The sequence below is a fragment of the Budorcas taxicolor genome, chromosome 3 (assembly GCF_023091745.1).
Source record: "Budorcas taxicolor isolate Tak-1 chromosome 3, Takin1.1, whole genome shotgun sequence".
In the NCBI taxonomy this organism is placed as follows: Eukaryota; Metazoa; Chordata; class Mammalia; order Artiodactyla; family Bovidae; genus Budorcas; species Budorcas taxicolor.
The window spans coordinates 120,985,827-121,003,819 of NC_068912.1; the positions used below are offsets into that span (position 1 = coordinate 120,985,827).

At 64.1% G+C, this 17,993-nt stretch overlaps 1 protein-coding gene across 1 annotated transcript; it reads right to left on the reverse strand.

Annotated features, from left to right (window-relative positions):
* Positions 1-9,359: 9,359 nt before the first annotated feature.
* PDCD1 (programmed cell death 1) lies at positions 9,360-17,672 on the reverse strand. The gene is made up of 5 exons (XM_052637162.1): positions 17,597-17,672; positions 10,894-11,256; positions 10,414-10,575; positions 9,774-9,808; positions 9,360-9,575 (listed from the first exon to the last, which is right to left on the reverse strand). The coding sequence occupies exons 1-5, from the start codon at positions 17,670-17,672 to the stop codon at positions 9,360-9,362; spliced, it is 852 nt and encodes a 283-aa protein (XP_052493122.1).
* Positions 17,673-17,993: the final 321 nt, after the last annotated feature.

A 17,993-nucleotide genomic window follows, 5' to 3' on the forward strand; every position in this document is an offset into this window, starting at 1 on the left:
TGAATCCCTGGCTGGGTCCGGCCCTGGTGCCCAGCAGGGGCAGGGTGGAGGGCAGGGCGGTGGGCGCTGGGAGGCGGTGGGCGCTGGGAGGCGGGGGCAGAGGTCCCGTGGGCAGGGGGCTGCCCCTGGGTGACCCGCGCTGGCCCCCTCCCAAGGCTGTCCGCGGGCTGGGGGCCTGGGGTGGGAGGGGGCACAGGGACCCTAGTGGAGCACACGGGGCTCAGTTGTCGGTACGGCCTTCCTCTAGCCTTGCTTGGCTCACGACTTTCTGGCTTATGAGCGAGAAATAAAGGGATCCTGCGTCACTTTCCACTTTCATGCATTGGAGAAGGAAATGGCAACCCACTCCAGTGTTCTTGCTTGGAGGATCCCAGGGACGGGGGAGCCTGGTGGGCTGCCATCTATGGGGTCGCACAGAGTCGGACACGACTGAAGCGACTTAGCAGCAGCAGCAGCAGCGTGTCTGTCCAGGGTCGTCTCTCCTCTGTTCTTTCTACTTCAAAGCCTGGGGAGGGTCCCAGGGCTCTAGACACCCCTGATCCCATTGCGAAGTCTGCCCGCAGTTGCCAAACTCCCCCGAGCCGGCCAGCCATGGGGCCAGGCCGGAGGAGGAAACGCCCCAGAGCTGCCTGGAGGGGCAGGAGCAGCTGCCTGGAGGGGCGGGGGGCGGGGGCAGCTGCCCACCCCAGCTGGGTCCCCGCCCAGCACCTTTTTGGTTCCTCTTCTTTGTAACATCTTTCTTTCTGGTTATAGAAATAAAATACACCCCTAGAAAACTTGGGAAAACAAAAAAGTGATGCACGCAGATTCCCTTGCTCACTCACAACTATGATGATCTTTTTGGCATTTCTTGAAGAAACTCTTTTTGCAAAGCGTGACTTCATTTTAGCTTGCCGTTCACTGCCCTCCCTGTCGGCCACGTTTCAGGCCACGACGTCCCGTGAGGAGGGCCCTGCAGGGACCTTCTGGGTTGGTCGGTTTCCCTGGTGGCCCATCGCACACGGTGAGCACCTCTGGGGCATCCTTTACCTCCTTAGCCTGGCTCCTGGGCAGCATGAACGTCTTGCACTCTCTTTCCAACACTGGGGGTGTCCAGGAAGCCTCGGGGCAGCAGAGGGCCCAAGGGTCCCCAGGGAACTCAGGACAGCCAGTCCCTTGGGAGCCAGGAGGCCCCCCCCCCCCGCCACTGCTGCCTTCACTGTCAGCCCCCTGCAGTGGCCACCCCCTTTCTGGGGTCACACTTAGGCTCCAGGCAGTGGTGGGATGGGGGCCCTGAGCGTGTGCACCCGGTGGCCCCCTGGAAGGACACCCCTTCTACCTGCTGCTTTGGGGCAGTGGCTTGAGGCCCCTTTTCTGTCTTCAGGGTTAAGCTCCAGAAACCAGCACGGAGGGCAGGTGGGGCTCTCTGGAGGCCCAGAGGTCACAGGTGCATGTGGCCGGTGTCCTGCATTACCCCCTGCACTGATTTGTGCCCCTGGAGCCCCCAAATCCTCAGCTTGTGACTTGTTTGCCAGCAGGGGTGTGTGTGCAGACGCAGCTGAGATCAGGACTGAGAGGGGGCCAGCAGGAGCAAGCGTCTTCACGGAGGGAGAGGAGGTCGGGGGAGCACCCTCACGGGGGGAGAGAATGGTCGGGGAGCATCTTCACGGAGGGAGAGGATGGTTGGGGAGCACCCTCACGGAGGGAGAGGACAGTCGGGGGAGCCTCCTTACGGGGGAGAGGACAGTCGGGGGAGCACCTTCAGGGGGGAGAGGACGGTCGGGGGAGCACAGTTACAGGGGGAGAGGACGGTCGGGGGAGCACCCTCGGGGGGGGAAGAGGACAGTCAGGGGAGCACCCTCAGTGGGGGAGAGGACGGTCGGGGGAGCCTCCTCACGGGGAGAGAGGACAGTCGGGGGAGCACCTTCAGGGGGGAGAGGACGGTTGGGGGAGCACAGTTACAGGGGGAGAGGGCGGTCGGGGGAGCACCCTCGGGGGGGAAGAGGACAGTCAGGGGAGCACCCTCAGTGGGGGAGAGGACGGTCGGGGGAGCCCTGTGGGGATGACGCCGGGACTGAGGCAGCCTGGCACACATGCTCGGATGCCCAGAGCCCCCAGCAGTAGGGGGCAAGGGGACCCTCCCTGGAGCCTCAAGAGGGAGCACATCTCTGGGCCACCTGATGGGGGGCTTCTGGCTCCAGAACTGGGGTGACTGATACCCTCTGCTCATGTGAAGCCACTGCCGTCCCACCGGGGTGCTCCGGGCCGGCCCCGACTGTCACACCTCTGAGTCTCGGCCCAGTGTCCCAGCTGGTCCCACACGCACACGGCCAGCCTCCTTCTGGGTGAGCCCTCCACCCACGCACGCCAGCCAGGGCAAGAGGCCTCTCAAGCCGGCAGAGCTGGCCTTACTGACCTGGCCGTCCTGGAGTGGTGGCCCCCTTTGCTGGCGCCGTCCTGGCTCTCTCAGGTCCAAGCTGTTGCTGCGGGCCTGTGTTAGGGTGCGACGCCCTCAGGCAGGGAGACAGGCCATGGGGAGCATCCCTGGGCTCAGCACAGCTGGGCCCCCCCAAAGCTCCCTCTGCACTGAGGCCTGTGCCGCCTGAGCCCGGTCCGTCTGGTGCCCGGGGCTCGAGGCCCCTGTTGTCAGGCGGCTCATCTGGGCCAGGCTCGCCCTGCTCTCCGGGCCTGGGTCCCACTGTCAGCTTGCAGGGGGTCGTGCGGGGCCTTGGCCCTGCTTGCGGATCTGGGTGACTGTCCCGGGGTAGTGCCCCACTCCCCGTTCCCCAGGGCCCCCAGTCCTAGGAGTTGCCCCTCTGCCCCCTGCCCACTGCCCTGCACCCCGAGGCTGCTCCAACCTAGGCCCCTCGGGATGGCCGTGTGCTCTGCTGGCTGCCTCCTTCCTCCACCAGACTCGATGGACTTGCCCCTGGGCCGTCCCCAGCTCCGTCATGGCCGCGGGGTGGCCCCCAGGTGGGTCGGGCCTCCCGAGGCTTCTGGTGCAGACTGTCTGTTTTGTCATTTTCTCCCGGTGTTATTCCTTCCGTTTCCCTTCCTGATCTCACTGGACCGGCAGGACCTCCAACCTGAAATAGGCATAAGGTCAGGCAGACAGCATCCAGGCTCCCCCAGCTGTCAGTGTCCTCACCCCGGAACCTGTGAGCTCTGTGACAAAGGGACCCCGCGACCGAGACTAAGGGCCTTGAGATGGGGATTACCCTGGGTTGATGGGGGCGCTGGCTGTTACCCCAGGTTTCTGAGAAGGAGGGTGGGGGTCGGAGGGGCAGCAGGTCTGTGGTGCTGTGTCTGCAGACGGAGGCTGGCTGTGGAGCCGGGGCTGCAGTGGCCCCTGGGACCTGGGGAAAGCCACGAGCAGATTTCCTCCTGGGGCCTCCAGGAGGATGGACGGAGGACACTCCGTCTCTGCCCAGCGGGACCCAGAGCTGTGCTGCTGTGGGCTCGTCCCAGTGGCCGCAGGAAGCCCGGACAGGCACTGGCTGGGTGCCTGGCTCCACTGCAGCGCTTCTGGGGCCCGAGGGCCTGCACGCTGCCCTGCTCGAGGACGCGTCTGGCTCTCCTGTGTGTGCTTCCCCTCGTTTCCTGTCTCTGCGCTGCATTCCGGGTAGTTTCTCCTGACTTTTCTTCCAGCTCACTGGTTCCGTCTCTGCTGGGATTAACTGGCGTCGGGCTTCCCTGGTGGCTCAGATGACAATGAACCCGCCTGCCGTGCAGGAGACCCAGGTTCGATCGCTGGCTTGGGAAGACTCTCTGGAGAAGGGAAAGGCTGCCCACCCCTGTATTCTTGCCGCGGACTGAGGAGCCCGGCGGGTCGCAGAGCCGGGCCAGCAGAACGCCTGTGTGTCTGCCTTCTCTGCTCCCTCCCCTGCCCTGTCCCTGTCTCTCTCCTTCCCGCCTCCTGTCTGTCTCCCTCTGTCTTTCTGGACTGCAGGGCTGTGCTCCTTTTCCGTGTGTGCGCAGAGGGGAAAGGAGAAAAGGGCCGCAAGCTTTCCCGTGTGTTTCATGCTCTGTATGTTCCGTTCCATTTAATAAAATCAAACCGCCTGTGAAGTGGGTACTATTTCCATTTTCCAGATGTGGAAATTGAGGCTCAGCGGCTTGTGATGACCTCACAGGTTGGGGTAGAAACCAGCTTGCCGTCCATTTGGTGGTTCCCACATAGTTCTTTTTTGAATGTTTTCCACTGCGTGTGATTAAAGCAATTTCAATGGCCGCAAGTGCATGTTTTAATCAGTCAACTCAGAGTCTCTCCCCACCCCTTTCTGCCCTTAAGATGAGAGCAGCCCGCTCTCCTCCTGAGGCTCACAAAGGAGGGAGTAAACTGGAAGATCACAGAGGTGTTTCTCTTTGCACCCGACTGGAGTGGTTGCGTGTCTGTGGTCCGGTAGCTGACGGCCCTCGCGCGCAGGCATCGGGCTGGGCCGTGTGCCTGCGCACGGGGCCTGCCCCTGCGGTCTGGTGCTGGTGCGGGGCCACTTCCCTCAGCCCTGCACCTCCATCCTGCGTCCGTTTCCTGCGGAACCCAGACAGCAGCACAGACTCACACCCTGCTCTTGCGTCCCCAGTGCTGGCTCTCCAGGCTCAAGAGCAGGGCCGTGCCCGGGGCCAGCCCGATTCCTGCTGGGGACATGCAGGGGGGACAATCACACGTTGCTGTGATTATTATTGCTGCTGCAGAGCGCCGCTCTGAACATCTGTCTTTATAAACCGAGACCCTCATTTCTGCAGGATGGGTTCTCAACTGTGGGGGTGACTGAGCAGAAATCTCCATAGTTTTTTATTTTAATGGATAACAGCAGACTATTTTCTTAAAAGGATCGGTGGCTCACATGCTGTTCCTGCAAGTGAGAAGGGTGTTGTCTGGCACACTCTTTTCCTTGTTCCCGTTAGGTGGGCACACAGTGGCCCACCCTGCCCTTCCCAGGCGACCGTGACCTTGTGCTTGCCGTTGTCCCTGCGTGGATCCGTGGGGGAGGGAGCGTACGCCTTCCCTTCCATCTCCTCTGCAGGCCCCCCTCCACCACGCCTGGGGGGAGGCCGGGAAGCAGTCTCTGGCCAAGCCTCCAGACTCTGCATCTTTCTAAACAGAGACCACCCCCCTCCCTGACACTAACTCCCCCGCTTCTCCCCACCTGTTGGCACCTCCCAATGTGCTTTCTGTCTTCACGGTTTGGCTGCTCTGACCACTGCAGGTAAGCGGGTTGCAGGTGTCCATCCCCTTCCGTCTGGCCCACGTCACTGAGCATTGTGTCCTCAGGGTCCATCCACAGTTAGCACGGCTCAGAACTTCCTTCCTGCTTTCGCTGAATAGTACTCTGTTGTGTGGACGGGCCACACTCTGTTTATCCTTCATCAGTCGGGACACCTGGGTTGCTTCCATCTTGTGGCTACTGCGGACAGTGCTGCTGTGAATGTGGGTGGACAGAATTTAAAATTAATTTTTATTTTAAACGACTAAATAATAGAATTTGATAGTTGGTTTTTGGAATTTGGACTGATGTAAAAACATAAAAACAGAAGACAGTCGTGCATTTTGCCACTGTGGGTGGGGGGACAGTGGTTCAGCTGCACCTAAGGCAGGGACCCCAAAGGGGACCCCCTCCCGTGCCCAGACCACGCCCTCAGGTTGGCCACACGTTGCCCGAAGGACCAGTAGAAGCTGAGTCTAGGGGCGCTGGGGCCCTGGCTGGGTTGAGTTAAGGGACCTGGGGAGGCTGGTGTGTGGCTCCTGTGGCCAGTGGGTAGGCCACCAGGGGCTGGCGTCTCTGGGGCAGTCGAGAGGCTGGGGGCCACCGGCCTGTATGTGTGGTCAGCGCCATCGGGGCCTCTTCCTGCCCGAGGAGCAGGCTGCTGAGTGCCTCCTGGTGCTCAGACGACCGGGCCTGAGGTGCGGGGCTGGGGGGTGACACGTCAGAGGCGGCCTTGACCTGCGGCGGGCGCAGTGTGCCCCAGACCACAGTGGGGGGGCTCAGGGATCACAAACATGGGCCCCCCCGTCAGCGATGGGGCAGACCATCTGGGTGGAGGTACAGGGCCGCAGGGAGGGTCCCCACATTCTGAAGCCTCCAAACACGTAGGTACCTCGCCCAGACTGCAGGCACTTCCCTCCATCCACACGGGACCGCAGACCGCAGGGGCCTCCCTCCGTCCACATGGGACTGCAGACCGCAGTGGCCTCCGTCCACACCTGACCACAGGCCGCAGGGCCTTGGTCCACTGAGGCTGAAGGCCCAGGCCCCGCCCCTACAGCAGCCCCGCCTCAGTGGCCTAAGCTGGGTTCCCCTGGAGACCCTCAGCCACAGCCCCACCCTCCGCCAGCAGGCCCCGGGGGACCTGGGGCTCCTCTGCTGAAGTGTCTGGCGCGCCCCCAGCCCCGCAGACTGGGTCAGGAGGGCGCAGGTGGTCGGGGGCAGGGGGGGCGGGGGGAGAAGGGAGGGGGGTGGGGAGAGGGGCGTGGGGAGGGAGGGGCGGGGGGGTGTCCTGCCCGGAGGTCTCCAGCGGGGGGCGGGGAGCCCCGAGGCGCACGCCCCGCTCCCCGCCCCGCGGCTCAGGAGCCGCGCAGACGCTGCTGCAGGGACAGGCCCGCTGGGCCGCGTGGGTGGGGGTGGGCGCGGTGCCGGGCGCCGGGGCAAGCGGGGACGGAAAAAGTGAGTGGGGCGCGGGGCCGCGTTACGGGAAGGCGGATGCGCAGCGCGGAGCGCCGCTCTCGGTCTCGCTGAGCTGGGCGAGGCTGCCAGGCGCCGGCTCTGCCCGCCCGCGGCCGGGCCACTTCCGGCCCCCTGCTGCCCGCTCTTTTGTCTTTGAAATCTTTCTTGCATCAGTATGAACGCGTGGTCTTTAATCCTGCTCAGCGTGTGTGACTCAGGGAGATGTTCGGTGTGCACTGTGGCGTCTCTGACGCTCGAGCGGCCCCCACGGCTCCTGACCCGGCTCCAGCCTGCCCTGCACCGTGGGCTGGATCCCGCTGCACACGGTGGCCCAGAGCCAGTTCGCCCAGAGCCCAGGCCTGGGGGCCTCTGCCGCCCCACCGCCTGCCCTCAGCACTGTGAACCCCTGGGGCTTCCGTTCCTGTCACCCCCCCTGCCCACCCCCCCCCCCCACCCGGCCCGGGTGTCGACTGAAGGGCACACTCCACTAACCGCTGAATAGCCCGCGACACACCAGGGCCTCTTCCCGGCACAGTTGCCTGGGGTGTGAGCACACTCTCCGTGTTGGCTGGTTCACAGGTGTGGCTGTGACCTGCAGTTTTCTGGTTCTGAGTGAAAATCAGCATCCTTTCCGTGTGTGCACGTGTGTACATGTGACGCGTGGCTGGTGTGTGTGTGTCGTTTGCTCCCCTACTTTCCCCTGTATCTCTGACCTTGCTGTCTCCTGTAACTGGAGTATTAGCCTCCTGCGTGATATTTAAATACTGCCCCCAGTGTGCTGGTGAGGAGGTTTCTCCCACGCTGCAGGGTTTCCCCCAATTTACACTCGAATTTCCCCATCTTCTCTTCCCGGCACCTTGGGAAGCCATCTCCACCCTCCCTGTGAAGTTCTGGCAGGTTTTCCTCCTGCGTCCAGCGGGGCTGGGACTGGTGGGAGCCCGGGCGAGCGAGACAGGCCCACCTTAAGGCTTCCTAGGCCACCTGACAGAGCCCGAAGTTCCTCGTGGGCCCTATTCCTGGCCCCTCGTGCGCTGACGCCGCTGCGCCCAGGACCCCGAGTTTCAGAGCTGATGACGCCGCTCCTCTTTCACTTTCCTTTCCGGGGTTTCTTCGCTGCTACCCGCCTGTTTGTTTTCCAGCCTTACAGTTGTAGAAATGTGGGTTTTACTGGGATCGTGTTAAATGCGGAGGAACTGACGTCTCAGACAGTGCCACGCCTGTGCCCTGCACTGCCCTTGCGGCTTCGCGCTTTTCTCGTGAAAGCTACGCCTGGCTGCTGTCGTCGGCGGAATGTTCTCTATCACTTTTTCTTCAGAGTGGTTCTTGCTGGGTGTATGAAAGCCGTTTATTTCTGGATGTTAACGCCACAGCTGCCCCGGACTAGGTTCTACCGTTGCTGGAGCAGTTTCCCCACAGAACCTGCCAGGTTTTCCAGGCGAAGCTTCCCAGGCAGTGTTCCCGCTGGGGTCCCGGCCTGGTTTCTTCCCCCCGCCCGGGGCAGTCCAGGGGCGGCAGGCACAGGGTGTGGGCTCGAGAGGCCTCTGTGCTCTGGGCACAGGGTTGGGGTGTCTGTCCTGTTGGTCAGGGTCATCCCCTGCCATATGGAATGGACTGGAGCCGCCTGCCGGCTTCACATGGGGCCTGTGGGGCTGCAGCAGGACATTCAGGTCCAGCGGCTTGGTTGGGGGCGTGCGGGGGGCAGGCTGATGGCATGGGGTCGGGGGCAGGGCCCTGGAGGTTGGAGGGGGTCCTGGGGGAGGGCTTTCAGCTCCCGCGGTGTGAGTGTGGGGGTTGGGCCTGGGAGGCCAGTGTGCTCCTGGGTAGTGAGGCGGTGGGGAGGGGGGCGCTGTGTCCTCCACCTTCCTGCGCATCTACAGCCCTGCCCAGCCCCTCCCCACTCCTCCCCCAACAGCGAGCAGGGAAACTCCGGGCCTTTCCTGGAGTGTTCTCACTCTTTAATTACAGTGTAACAGAGTAGGGCAGGCGTGTGGACCCCTGCATGGGGCGCATGCCCCCCACCCAGGCCAAGCTGACTCTGGCCACAGGGCCGGAGTGCGTGTGCAGGCCTCAGCAGGGGACCTGCCCACACCCTGGGGGGAGCCTGGCTGAGACCCCCTGAGTAGCACCGTGAATGGGAGTCCAGGAGACCCCGCGCCCCCAGGAGGGTTTCGGCGGCCGATTGCAGCTCTGCCAGCTCCCTCCTTTGCTTGTTTCCTGGGCTGCACGAGGGCCTGGTGTGTTTGCAGGCAGAGGGCCCACCGCTGCCCTGGCTCTCTCCGGGCCTGGGGGAGCCAGAGGCCCTGGGGAGCCCTGACCTCATGCACGTCCCCATGCGCCCCTCGAGGGACCCATGCTGGGTCTACCGGCTTGCGCCACAGCAGTCTCCAGGCCCCAGGATCCCCTGGGAGGCAGTGGGTGTGTATAAGGGTGGCTCCAGGCATCACAGTCCAGGGCTGGGCCTGGGGTCCTGGGCGAGTCTCACTCCCTTGCCCTTAGGGACAGTGACGCTTCCTGCCCCTGGATTGCTGCAAGCCTTGAAAGGGGAGCCAGGCAGGGCTGGCGGGTGCTGGCAGGTGCCAGGAGGTCCCTGTGGGCCGGGCTCAAGCCCTCGGTGGCCCACCCTTCTCCTCTCCACCACACGCCTCTCCAGGGAACGCGGCCAGCCCTGGCTCTGGGCGGAGGGTCTGAAGGACTCTGCCCAGCTGGTGAAGCCGGTCAGAGGGGCCAGGAGCAGTGTCCATCCTCGGTCCTCAGTGGCCAGGGCCCCTGCGGGCTGTCGGCGGACGCCCTGCGGCCTGGGAAGACAATGGTGGCGTACTCTGTCTGCTCGGGGACGCAGGGAGCCGCAGGCTCTGGGGTCTTCTCCCGCCACTGGAAGTCCAGCTCCCCGTAGTCCACCGTGACAGCCGGCACAGAGGGGGAGCCCTCCTTCTAGGGGAGAGAGGGAGGGATGGTCATCGGTCTCCGAGGGTGGACACGTGTGTGCGTGCCTGCGAGCGCACACACACCCCCTCCTGGAACAGGCACTGATGTTGGGTGAGGGGCGTGGCTGTTCTGAGGCTGCCCGGCCCCGAGTGTGGCTCCGCCCGGTTGACCAGTTGACTGTGGTGCAAAGGGAAGGACACTCACCGGAAGCTGGTCTTGGCTCCTGCAGGCGCAGCCCCCTGCAGAGAAGTACTCGAGTCAGGGAGGCCCAAGGCCCTGCAGTCGTGAGCTGGGGCTTCGGGGGTCCCTGGGCCCCGAGAAAGGCGCTGGGTCTTCCAGCCTCCCCATCAGCCCCCAGAGCCCCCTTGGGACCTGAGCTGTCTGAGCCCCAGGGCCCGGCAGGCTCCTGGGCATCCTGTGCGGCTCAGCCCAGCGGCCCTCCTCTGGCCACCGCCGGGAGCACAGTGGGCACGCCGTCAGTGGTCCCTGCACGTTCCCCCACACATCTGAGGGAAGGAGGTGCGGCCCCTGGTGAGACGACGCCCACGCGGGCGCGTCACTGCGGCTGTCACCTCGGGTGCCTGGTGGTTAGAAGAGCTCAGTGCCCTGGCTGAGGTCCAGCCTGGGTGACGGCCATGGTGGGGGCTATCTTCCCTCCCCCGCTTCCCGAGAGCAGGCCCAGGGGAGGGGCAGCACCCAGCAGGCCCAGCGGAGGGGTTTCCGAGGGGACCCCCGGCCCTGGAGGCCCAGTCCAGACCCTCCCTGATGGGGGACACAGAGGGGATAGGATTGGGGCAGGAGGCGAGGGAGGGGGCAAGGGGCAGTGCCTTCGGGGACCCATCACCTCGAGTGGCCCCGAGGAAGACTGCGGCCAGGACCCAGATCAGCAGCAGCAGCAGCAGGACCCCCAGAAGGAAGCTTGTGACGCCGATGACCAGGCTCTGCATCTGGCCCTCAGGCCTGGGCTGGGGGCTGGGGCGCTCCGTGGGTGGCTCCAGGACCCCCTCTGCAGGGCCGGAGGACAGGGGTCAGAGCCGGGGACCCAGCAGTCGGCTCCTCGAAGTCCTAGGCCCTCACACGCGGTCTCCAAGCCTGCCCCTGGGCAGGGCTTCCAAGCACAAGGTCACCCCCAGAGGCCCCACTGCCAGCCCCCTTCCTCAAGGACAGTGGGTCTAAGGGTGCTCCCAGCCATGGAGGGCGAGGACGGGTGTCACCACGGTCCTGGGAGTGGGATGCAGGCCCAGCGCAGAGCCTGGCGACCCGAGACCACCCTGCCCCGGTGGCTCCCACCCCAGCCCCGTGCAAGGGCCTCCGGCGCCCACACCTGTCACCCTGAGCTCCGCGGGGTGGCTCTCGTTGATCTGCGTCCGGGGTGGCAGGTAGATGGCCCCGCAGAAGTAGATGCCGCTGTCGTTGCGCTGGGCGGCCATGATGCTCATGTGGAACTGTTGCCCGCCGGGCAGCGGCGTGACGCGGAAGCGCCGGTCTCGTCCGGGCTGGCTGCGGTCCTCGGGGAAGGCAGCCAGTTTGTCCGTCTGGTTGCTGGGGCTCATGCGGTACCAGTTGAGGACGAAGTGCTCCTCCGGCTTACTGGAGAAGCTGCAGGTGAAGGTGGCGTTCGCCCCCTCGGGCACGACCAGCCGGGCGGGAGAGAAGGTGAGGGCGCTCCAGGGCCTGCTGGAGGCCTCTGTGGGGAGAGCGGGCGTGAGGTGGGCAGGGACAGCCCCCGGCCCCGGCCCCTCACCTTCCCTCAGCCCCACCAACGAGGAGGCTCCTCCACGTGCTTCTGCCCCCATGCCCTGCTCGCCCCCGCGGACAGGGTGCTTGCCCCGGGGGACAGGACGCTCGCCCCCGGGGACAGGGCGGTCGCCCCCTGGGACAGTGTGCTAGTCCCCGGGGACAGGACGCTTGGCCACGGGGGACAGGGCGCTCGCCCCAGGGACAGGACGCTCGGCCCTGGGGGACAGGACGCTCGGCCCTGGGGGACAGGACGCTCGCCCTCGGGGACAAGGCGCTCGCCCCCGGGGACAGGGCGGTTGCCCCCACGGACAGGGCGGTCGCCCCCAGGGACAGGGCGCTCGCCCCCTGGGACAGCGTGCTCCCCCCCGGGGACAGCGTGCTCCCCCCACTGGACAGCGTGCTGGTCCCCGGGGACAGGACGCTCGCCCCAGCGGACAGGACGCTCGCCCCCGGGGACAGAACGCTCAGCTCTCACCAACAGCTCCGTGGTGGGACTCTGTCCTCTGACTGTACTGACCTGGGGCCTCTGACCTCCAGGCCCTCATTTCTGCCCCCTCCCAAGGTGGTAAGGGCCTCCACCCTCTCCCTTGCTGAATCCCAGTTGCCAGTCCCTGCAAGTCTGAGCTGCATGGTCCCTGGGTCCTGCCTGCTCTGAGTGGGAGACGGGGGTGGGTAACCGCTGGGGGCGTCCCGTGGAGGGGGACAAGCTCCATCTCAGGACAGGCTCATTGTTGGAATCTCCCACCCCACGGTGGGCACTGCTGACCAGGCGGTGAGCGAGAGACCCTCTGTATGTTCTGCCACAACTCGGGGACTGGTGCTCAGAGGCCAGCCGGGCCGCCGCTCATCTGAGGATGGGTCTGAGCTCTGCCTGCACGCCCCCATCCAGGCCTGCCACAGCCTGCCAGGGCCCACCCGGGGACGCCACACCACGTTCAGGGGCCTGCTTGCTGACACACGCGTACATGTGTGCCCTCACAGGCTCACACCCACCCGCTGGCTGGGCGGGGGGATGACACCCCTCCTGGGAGATATCCGTTGCACCTCCCTTGGAGTCGAGGCGGCCGTGGTGCCCCTTCTGCAAGGAGGGGCCATGTGGCTGGAGGGTGCAGGGTGGCCCCTGAGCTGCACATCGGGCCCTGAGAGCCGCAGCAGGGAGCGGCAGGCCCGCGGCCGCCCGGTCTGGACCCAGCTCTCGGTCTGCGGACAGCCGCCCCAGCGCCCCTCCCCGCCAGTGCCCCTCCAGGCGGCTCCTCGCTTCTTTGGAGGACCCCCCCACCCAGCCCCACTGCTTTATGTACAAGCTGAGCACAGATTCGGTCAAAGCCGTGCGGTGGTGGTGGTGGTGTACGGAGCCGAGAACGCTGGTTCTGGTTCTGCTGGCCCAGCCCATCCCTGCTCTGCACGTGGCCCCTGGTCGGTGCTCCCTGACTCCCACCCGCGGCGAGCCTGAGTCTGGGGCTTCATGGACACCCCAGACTGGCCCTCCCAGACTGTGCCCCCACCCGCCACACCCACACCACTTCTGGTCCCACCTGCCGAGGCCTTGAGTGAGCCTGCTCCTGCGTGGCACCCCCAGCAGGCCCCCTGCTCTGAGCCCCTGCGTGGACATTTGTTGGCGGGCCCTGTGTCTGGGTAGGAGGGGCCTGCCCGCCTTCAGGTCAGGCCCTCAGCAGCACCCCCGGCCTGAATCGGTCACCATCTGTGACCTTTTGTGGGGCCTCATGGAGTCGGAACTGGATGAGCTGGACCCTGGGCTGCCAGCCTTGTCTCTACACAGCTGCCCTCGGCCTGCTCAGGCCCTGGGACGGCAGGTCCCTGCTGGTGGCCGACAAAGCCCTGCTCCGTCTGGACCGTGTGAACCCCCACCGCCTCTCAGCCCCTCCTCCAGCGCAACGCTACCTCCTCCCAGATGCCCACCCTGCTCCTACCGGGCCTCATGCTGTGGCTGGAGGCCGCCGGGCCTGAGGCCTGGCCAAGGGTGGTGCCTGCAAGGCAGTGATCGTGGGCAGCCCATCCCCTCTGGGTGCTCAGGACCGAGCTCCGACGGGGCGCTCGCCTTCCACGGCCTTGGCTGTCAGGGGCCCCGGGGGCTGGGCCGGGATGTGGGGTCACAGAGCGGACCCTCACGGGGTACCCTGCGGCCCCTAGAGGGAGAAAGATGGGCTCCTCCGAGCAAGAGTCCAGAAAAGGCGCAGAGCAGACGGAGGACAGGGCGGGAGTCTGGGGCGGCGGACCGCTGAGGGGCCTGGGTCCTGCGATGCACGATGCCCTGTTCAGCCTTGGCCTGCGAGGTGGTACCGAGCTTCCTCCCGAGTCCGGGGCGGGGGGCCTCACTTTATCTCTGCGGTAGGAACGCCTGTGAAGTCAGCTCTTATCGTTTATGAATTGAACATTTAAATGTTGGCTATTTCTGTAGCAATAGAATGTCAACGAGAGGCCCCAGGCCTTTTTTTTCTCTTTGAGAAGAGGGTTGAGGAGCAAGCTGAGCCCCAGCAGGGTCAGTGGGGAGAGACCCTGGGGGAAGACTGGGTGCGGGGTGGGGTGTGAGCCTCGAGGAGGGCTCTGAGTGCCCTCAGAGACTGCGTCTCACAGCTGCCGTCTGACGCTTGATGTGGGCAACACCCACCTGCGGTGCTGAAAGCACTGCGCATGGGTTGTGGGGTCCCTGCCTTGGGTCTCCAGTTCATCCCAAAGGGAAGGGTGTGCCTTTCTGTCCTTTGCAGTGGGCCCGGAGGGAGTGGCCCCATAGTGGGGTCCCCAACAGGTGCCCCAAGAAGGGTCAGCATGTCTGTGACCTCCTACAAGTGAAGGACAGTCACGCCCTTCCTGGGTCCTTCAGAAATGCCCACACCTGCAGGACAGACCAAAACAGGAGCGCGGGGCTGCATCAGACCAGAGAGCGCCTGTGCAGCAAAGGGCACCATCGAAAGCTGAAGAGGCAGCCTAGCGCACGGGAGAACATGCTTGCAGATCATGCATCTGATAAGGGGTTAGTATCCAGAGCATATAAAAAATTCTTAAAACAGTAGCAAAAAACCAAACAATCTGATTAAAAACTGGGCAGAGGACCTGAGGAGACATCTTCCCCAAGAAGGCGTGCAGGTGGGCCACAGGGACACGGGAAGGTGCTCCGCGTCACTGATCAGCAGGAATCGGGAATGCACAGAACACACAGCGAGCTGGCCCCTCGCACCTGCCGGGGCGGCCATCATCGAAAAGGCTGGAGATGGCAAATGGGAGAGGATGTGGAGAGAACTGGAAACCGGTGCGCGGTATGAAGGCTCCTTAAAAACTAAACATAGAACTACCACGCGATCCACCAATTTCACTTGGTTTTTATGTGAAGGAAACACTCACTTAGAAGACACACCTCCATGTTCATAGCAGCATCGTTTTCAGCAGCCAAGATGGGGACGCAAACTAAGTGCCCGTGCACAGAGGAATGGATAAAGAAGATACGGTCCATTTAAACAACGGAATACTACTCGGCCACAAAAAAGAATGAAGTATTGTCACTTGCGACAACATGGATGGGCCTGGAGAATATTATACTTCGTGAAGTAAGTTGTACAGAGAAAGACAAATGCTATTTGATTTTACTTATATGTGGAATCTAAAAAGCAGAGAAACAAACAAAAACCCCCAAACAAAGCAAGATAAAAACCGAGCTCGTGGGTATGAAGAACAGACAGAAATTTGCCAGTGGCGCGTGTTCAGTCGCTTCAGGCGTGTGTGACTCCCTGCGCCCGACGGACTGTAGCCTGCCAGGCTCCTCTGTCCATGGGATTTCCCAGGCAGGAATACTGGAGTGGGTTGCCATTTCCTCCTCCAGAGGATTTCCCGACCCAGGGACGGAACCAGCGTCTCCTGTGTCTCCTGCGCTGGTAGGGGGTCCTTTACCACTGAGCCACCAGGGTCGGCCTTTGCCAGAGGCTGAGGTGGGGGGATGGGTGTAGACAGTCAAAATGTGCAAGCTTCCAGGTATAATAGGTCCTTGGCGTGTGGTCTGCGGCATGGGGGCTAGGGTTCATAATACTGCACTGCGTATTTGAGAGTGGCTAGGAGAGTAGATCTGGAAAGTCCTCCTTACAAGAAGAAACTGGTACCTGTGTATGGTGATGATGTTAGCCAGACCCACTCTGATGATCGTTTTGGAATATATACAAATGTGAAATCATTACATGGTATGCCCGAAGTGAATATGATGAGGCAGGCCAATTATACCTCAAAACATCATAATTCTGAGGATTTCCATATCGGAAATGAAATAGAGATTTGATTACAGAAAGAGGAGAAGAATGCCAGGCCCGACAACGCCAGAGAGAGAGAGGCCTGCTGAGGTCCGAGGAGGCGGGGTCCTTGACTCAGCTCATCTGGGAAGGGGCCAGGCAGAGGGCAGGCTCAGGACGCAGGGGCGTCTGAACAGTGGGCCTGCAGCAGGGCCACCGCCCTGGGCCTTAGGGGTGTCTGTGACTGCTGTGTGTGGACCGAGAGGGCTGTGGGCTGTGCCGGCCCCAGACCCAGGCGTTCAGCAGCCCCCCGGAATGCGGCCCTACGGGAAACGGGGTCTTTGCTGGCAGGATCGGTCGAGATGAGGGGTTGGTCTGTGGCCCCTAACGTGCTGTGCCTGTGTCCTTCCTGGGGAAAAGACATGGACAGGCCTGCACATGGAGCACGTCGTGTGACATGGAGCAGAGCTGGGGTGATGCTTCCACAGGCCGAGGGACACCCAGCATCCCTACCACTGCCCGGGGCTGGGAGGGGCCTCAGGCGGAGAGGACCCTGCGACCCCGAGGACCCTCCGACTTCCCGCCTCCAGAGCCGCCGGCCCACAGGCTTCTGAGGTCCACGTGGCCAGCCTGCGGCGGAGTCGCCACGGCAGCCCCAGCACACTGACCCAGGGTCGCCAGTTGGCCACTCTGGGTGCAGGGTGTTCACTGCTGTGTTTTTGTACTTTTTCTGTATCTTTCAAATACTTTTCAAGATTGTAAGTTGAAAAAAATAAAGAATCTGACTTAGAAAAAGTATGTCATAGGCAGAGCCAGACAGTTCTTACAAGATGGAATTCTCATGACACTATACAGTAGGCATTTTATCCCCAAGCTGCAGGAGGGAAAACTTCCGCTAAGAGCAGTTAAGGGAGCTGTCCCAAGCCCCCCAGCGCTGACCCCTCTAACGTTCTCATGTTCCTTCCTTTGGGAAGGGACCCTGCAGGGGAGCAGGTCACCGGAGGCAAGTCACCCCCATCCCAGCCTCAGCCCTTCTCCCCGGATGACACACAGCCCGTCCCCACCCCTCCCAACGCCGTGCCTGGACCCCCAGGCCTCCCCACGGGGCGCCTTGTGAATACAGGCTCCTGGACCGCTGCCCACAGCCTTGAGTTTTGCTCTGTCCACGTTGAGCAAGTCCAGGGGAGGAAGGAGAGCAAGTAGGTCCGGCTGCCCCACTCTGCTGGCCAGGCCCGGGCCGGGCACAGACGCCTGAGGGGCTCTGCGCACTGGAGTCAAGGACAGGTGGCCAAGGGGTCAGGGCCGCCCCCCCCACCGTGGCCCTTCCAAGGCCCTGGCCCCCAGAGTCCACTGAGGTCCAGAGGAATGGCCCTAGGGCCGACTGGGAGCCCCCTTCCCTGGTGTTCCCCTCCGGTAGGACCTGGCACGGCAGCTGAGGGCAAGGGGAGCCAGGAGGGGCGTCTCCCTGACCACGAGGCTCTGGCCATGGGCCTGCAGGGCCTCCCGGGGAACAGCCTGTACAGGGTGCTGGGGCCAGGCCCCTTCTGGAAGCCCTGCAGACGCTCCTGGCCCTGTGCCTCAGGGCGCCTTGTCACAGACCTAGTGGGGCTCGGCCCAGGCCCCCGAGGGGATGGGAGCTGAATGGGCGTTACTGGAGCCGGGGCCCCGCTGACAGAAACACCGTCAGGCCGTCCAGCCTGTGCCCTCACGGAAATGGCCAGTCTGTTTTCCCGCAGGAGAACACAGGTGGGCCCGGGGTCTGGGGCTCTGGCAGACCAGCGCTGTCATCCTACAGGGAGGGCGCGAGCCCGCCCGTCCCTCAGGGCTCCCAGCAAGAGCGGGGCCCTCCTGCCTGCTCCCCAGGGGGACGGGGCCCACCCCAGGCGAGGACGGCAGGTGAGCAGTCGGAGCCCAGAGAGGGCCCTTCACCAGCCCCAGGCCACCCAGCACCCTGCCGGGGGCGTGCTGGGCCTCGGGGGCCCGGTCCCACCCGCCGGAGATTGCGAGGGGGAGGCCTGGCCCTGACCCTGCACCGCCCAGCCCCGGCCCACCTACCTAGGAGCCATCCTGGCCAGCAGCCCAGCTGCAGCACGGCCCAGACGAGCGGCCACGGCGCCCGCGGGGTCCCCATGCCCAGGGCGCCCGCCCGCCGGCATGCCGCTCACAGCCTCCACTGCCGCAGGAGAGGAGAGGAAGCTGTCCCGGGCGGGCGGAGGGCCCCGCCCCCAGCCCACCCCCTCTTCCTGGTGGGAGAGACACGCTCTGCACAGAGACAGACAGGGGAGAGGAGCGGAGACGCAGGCAGGGGGAGGAGGAGGCGGGCCTGCCCCCCTGGCCCGGGGAGGCTCTCGGCTCTTGCTGTGTTCCTGCCTCTTCCTGAAGCCGGGAGCCCCCTGGGCAGGGGGAGGGTCTTCTGTGCCCCCTCCCCTGGCCAGCCCTGCCCTCTCTGGGC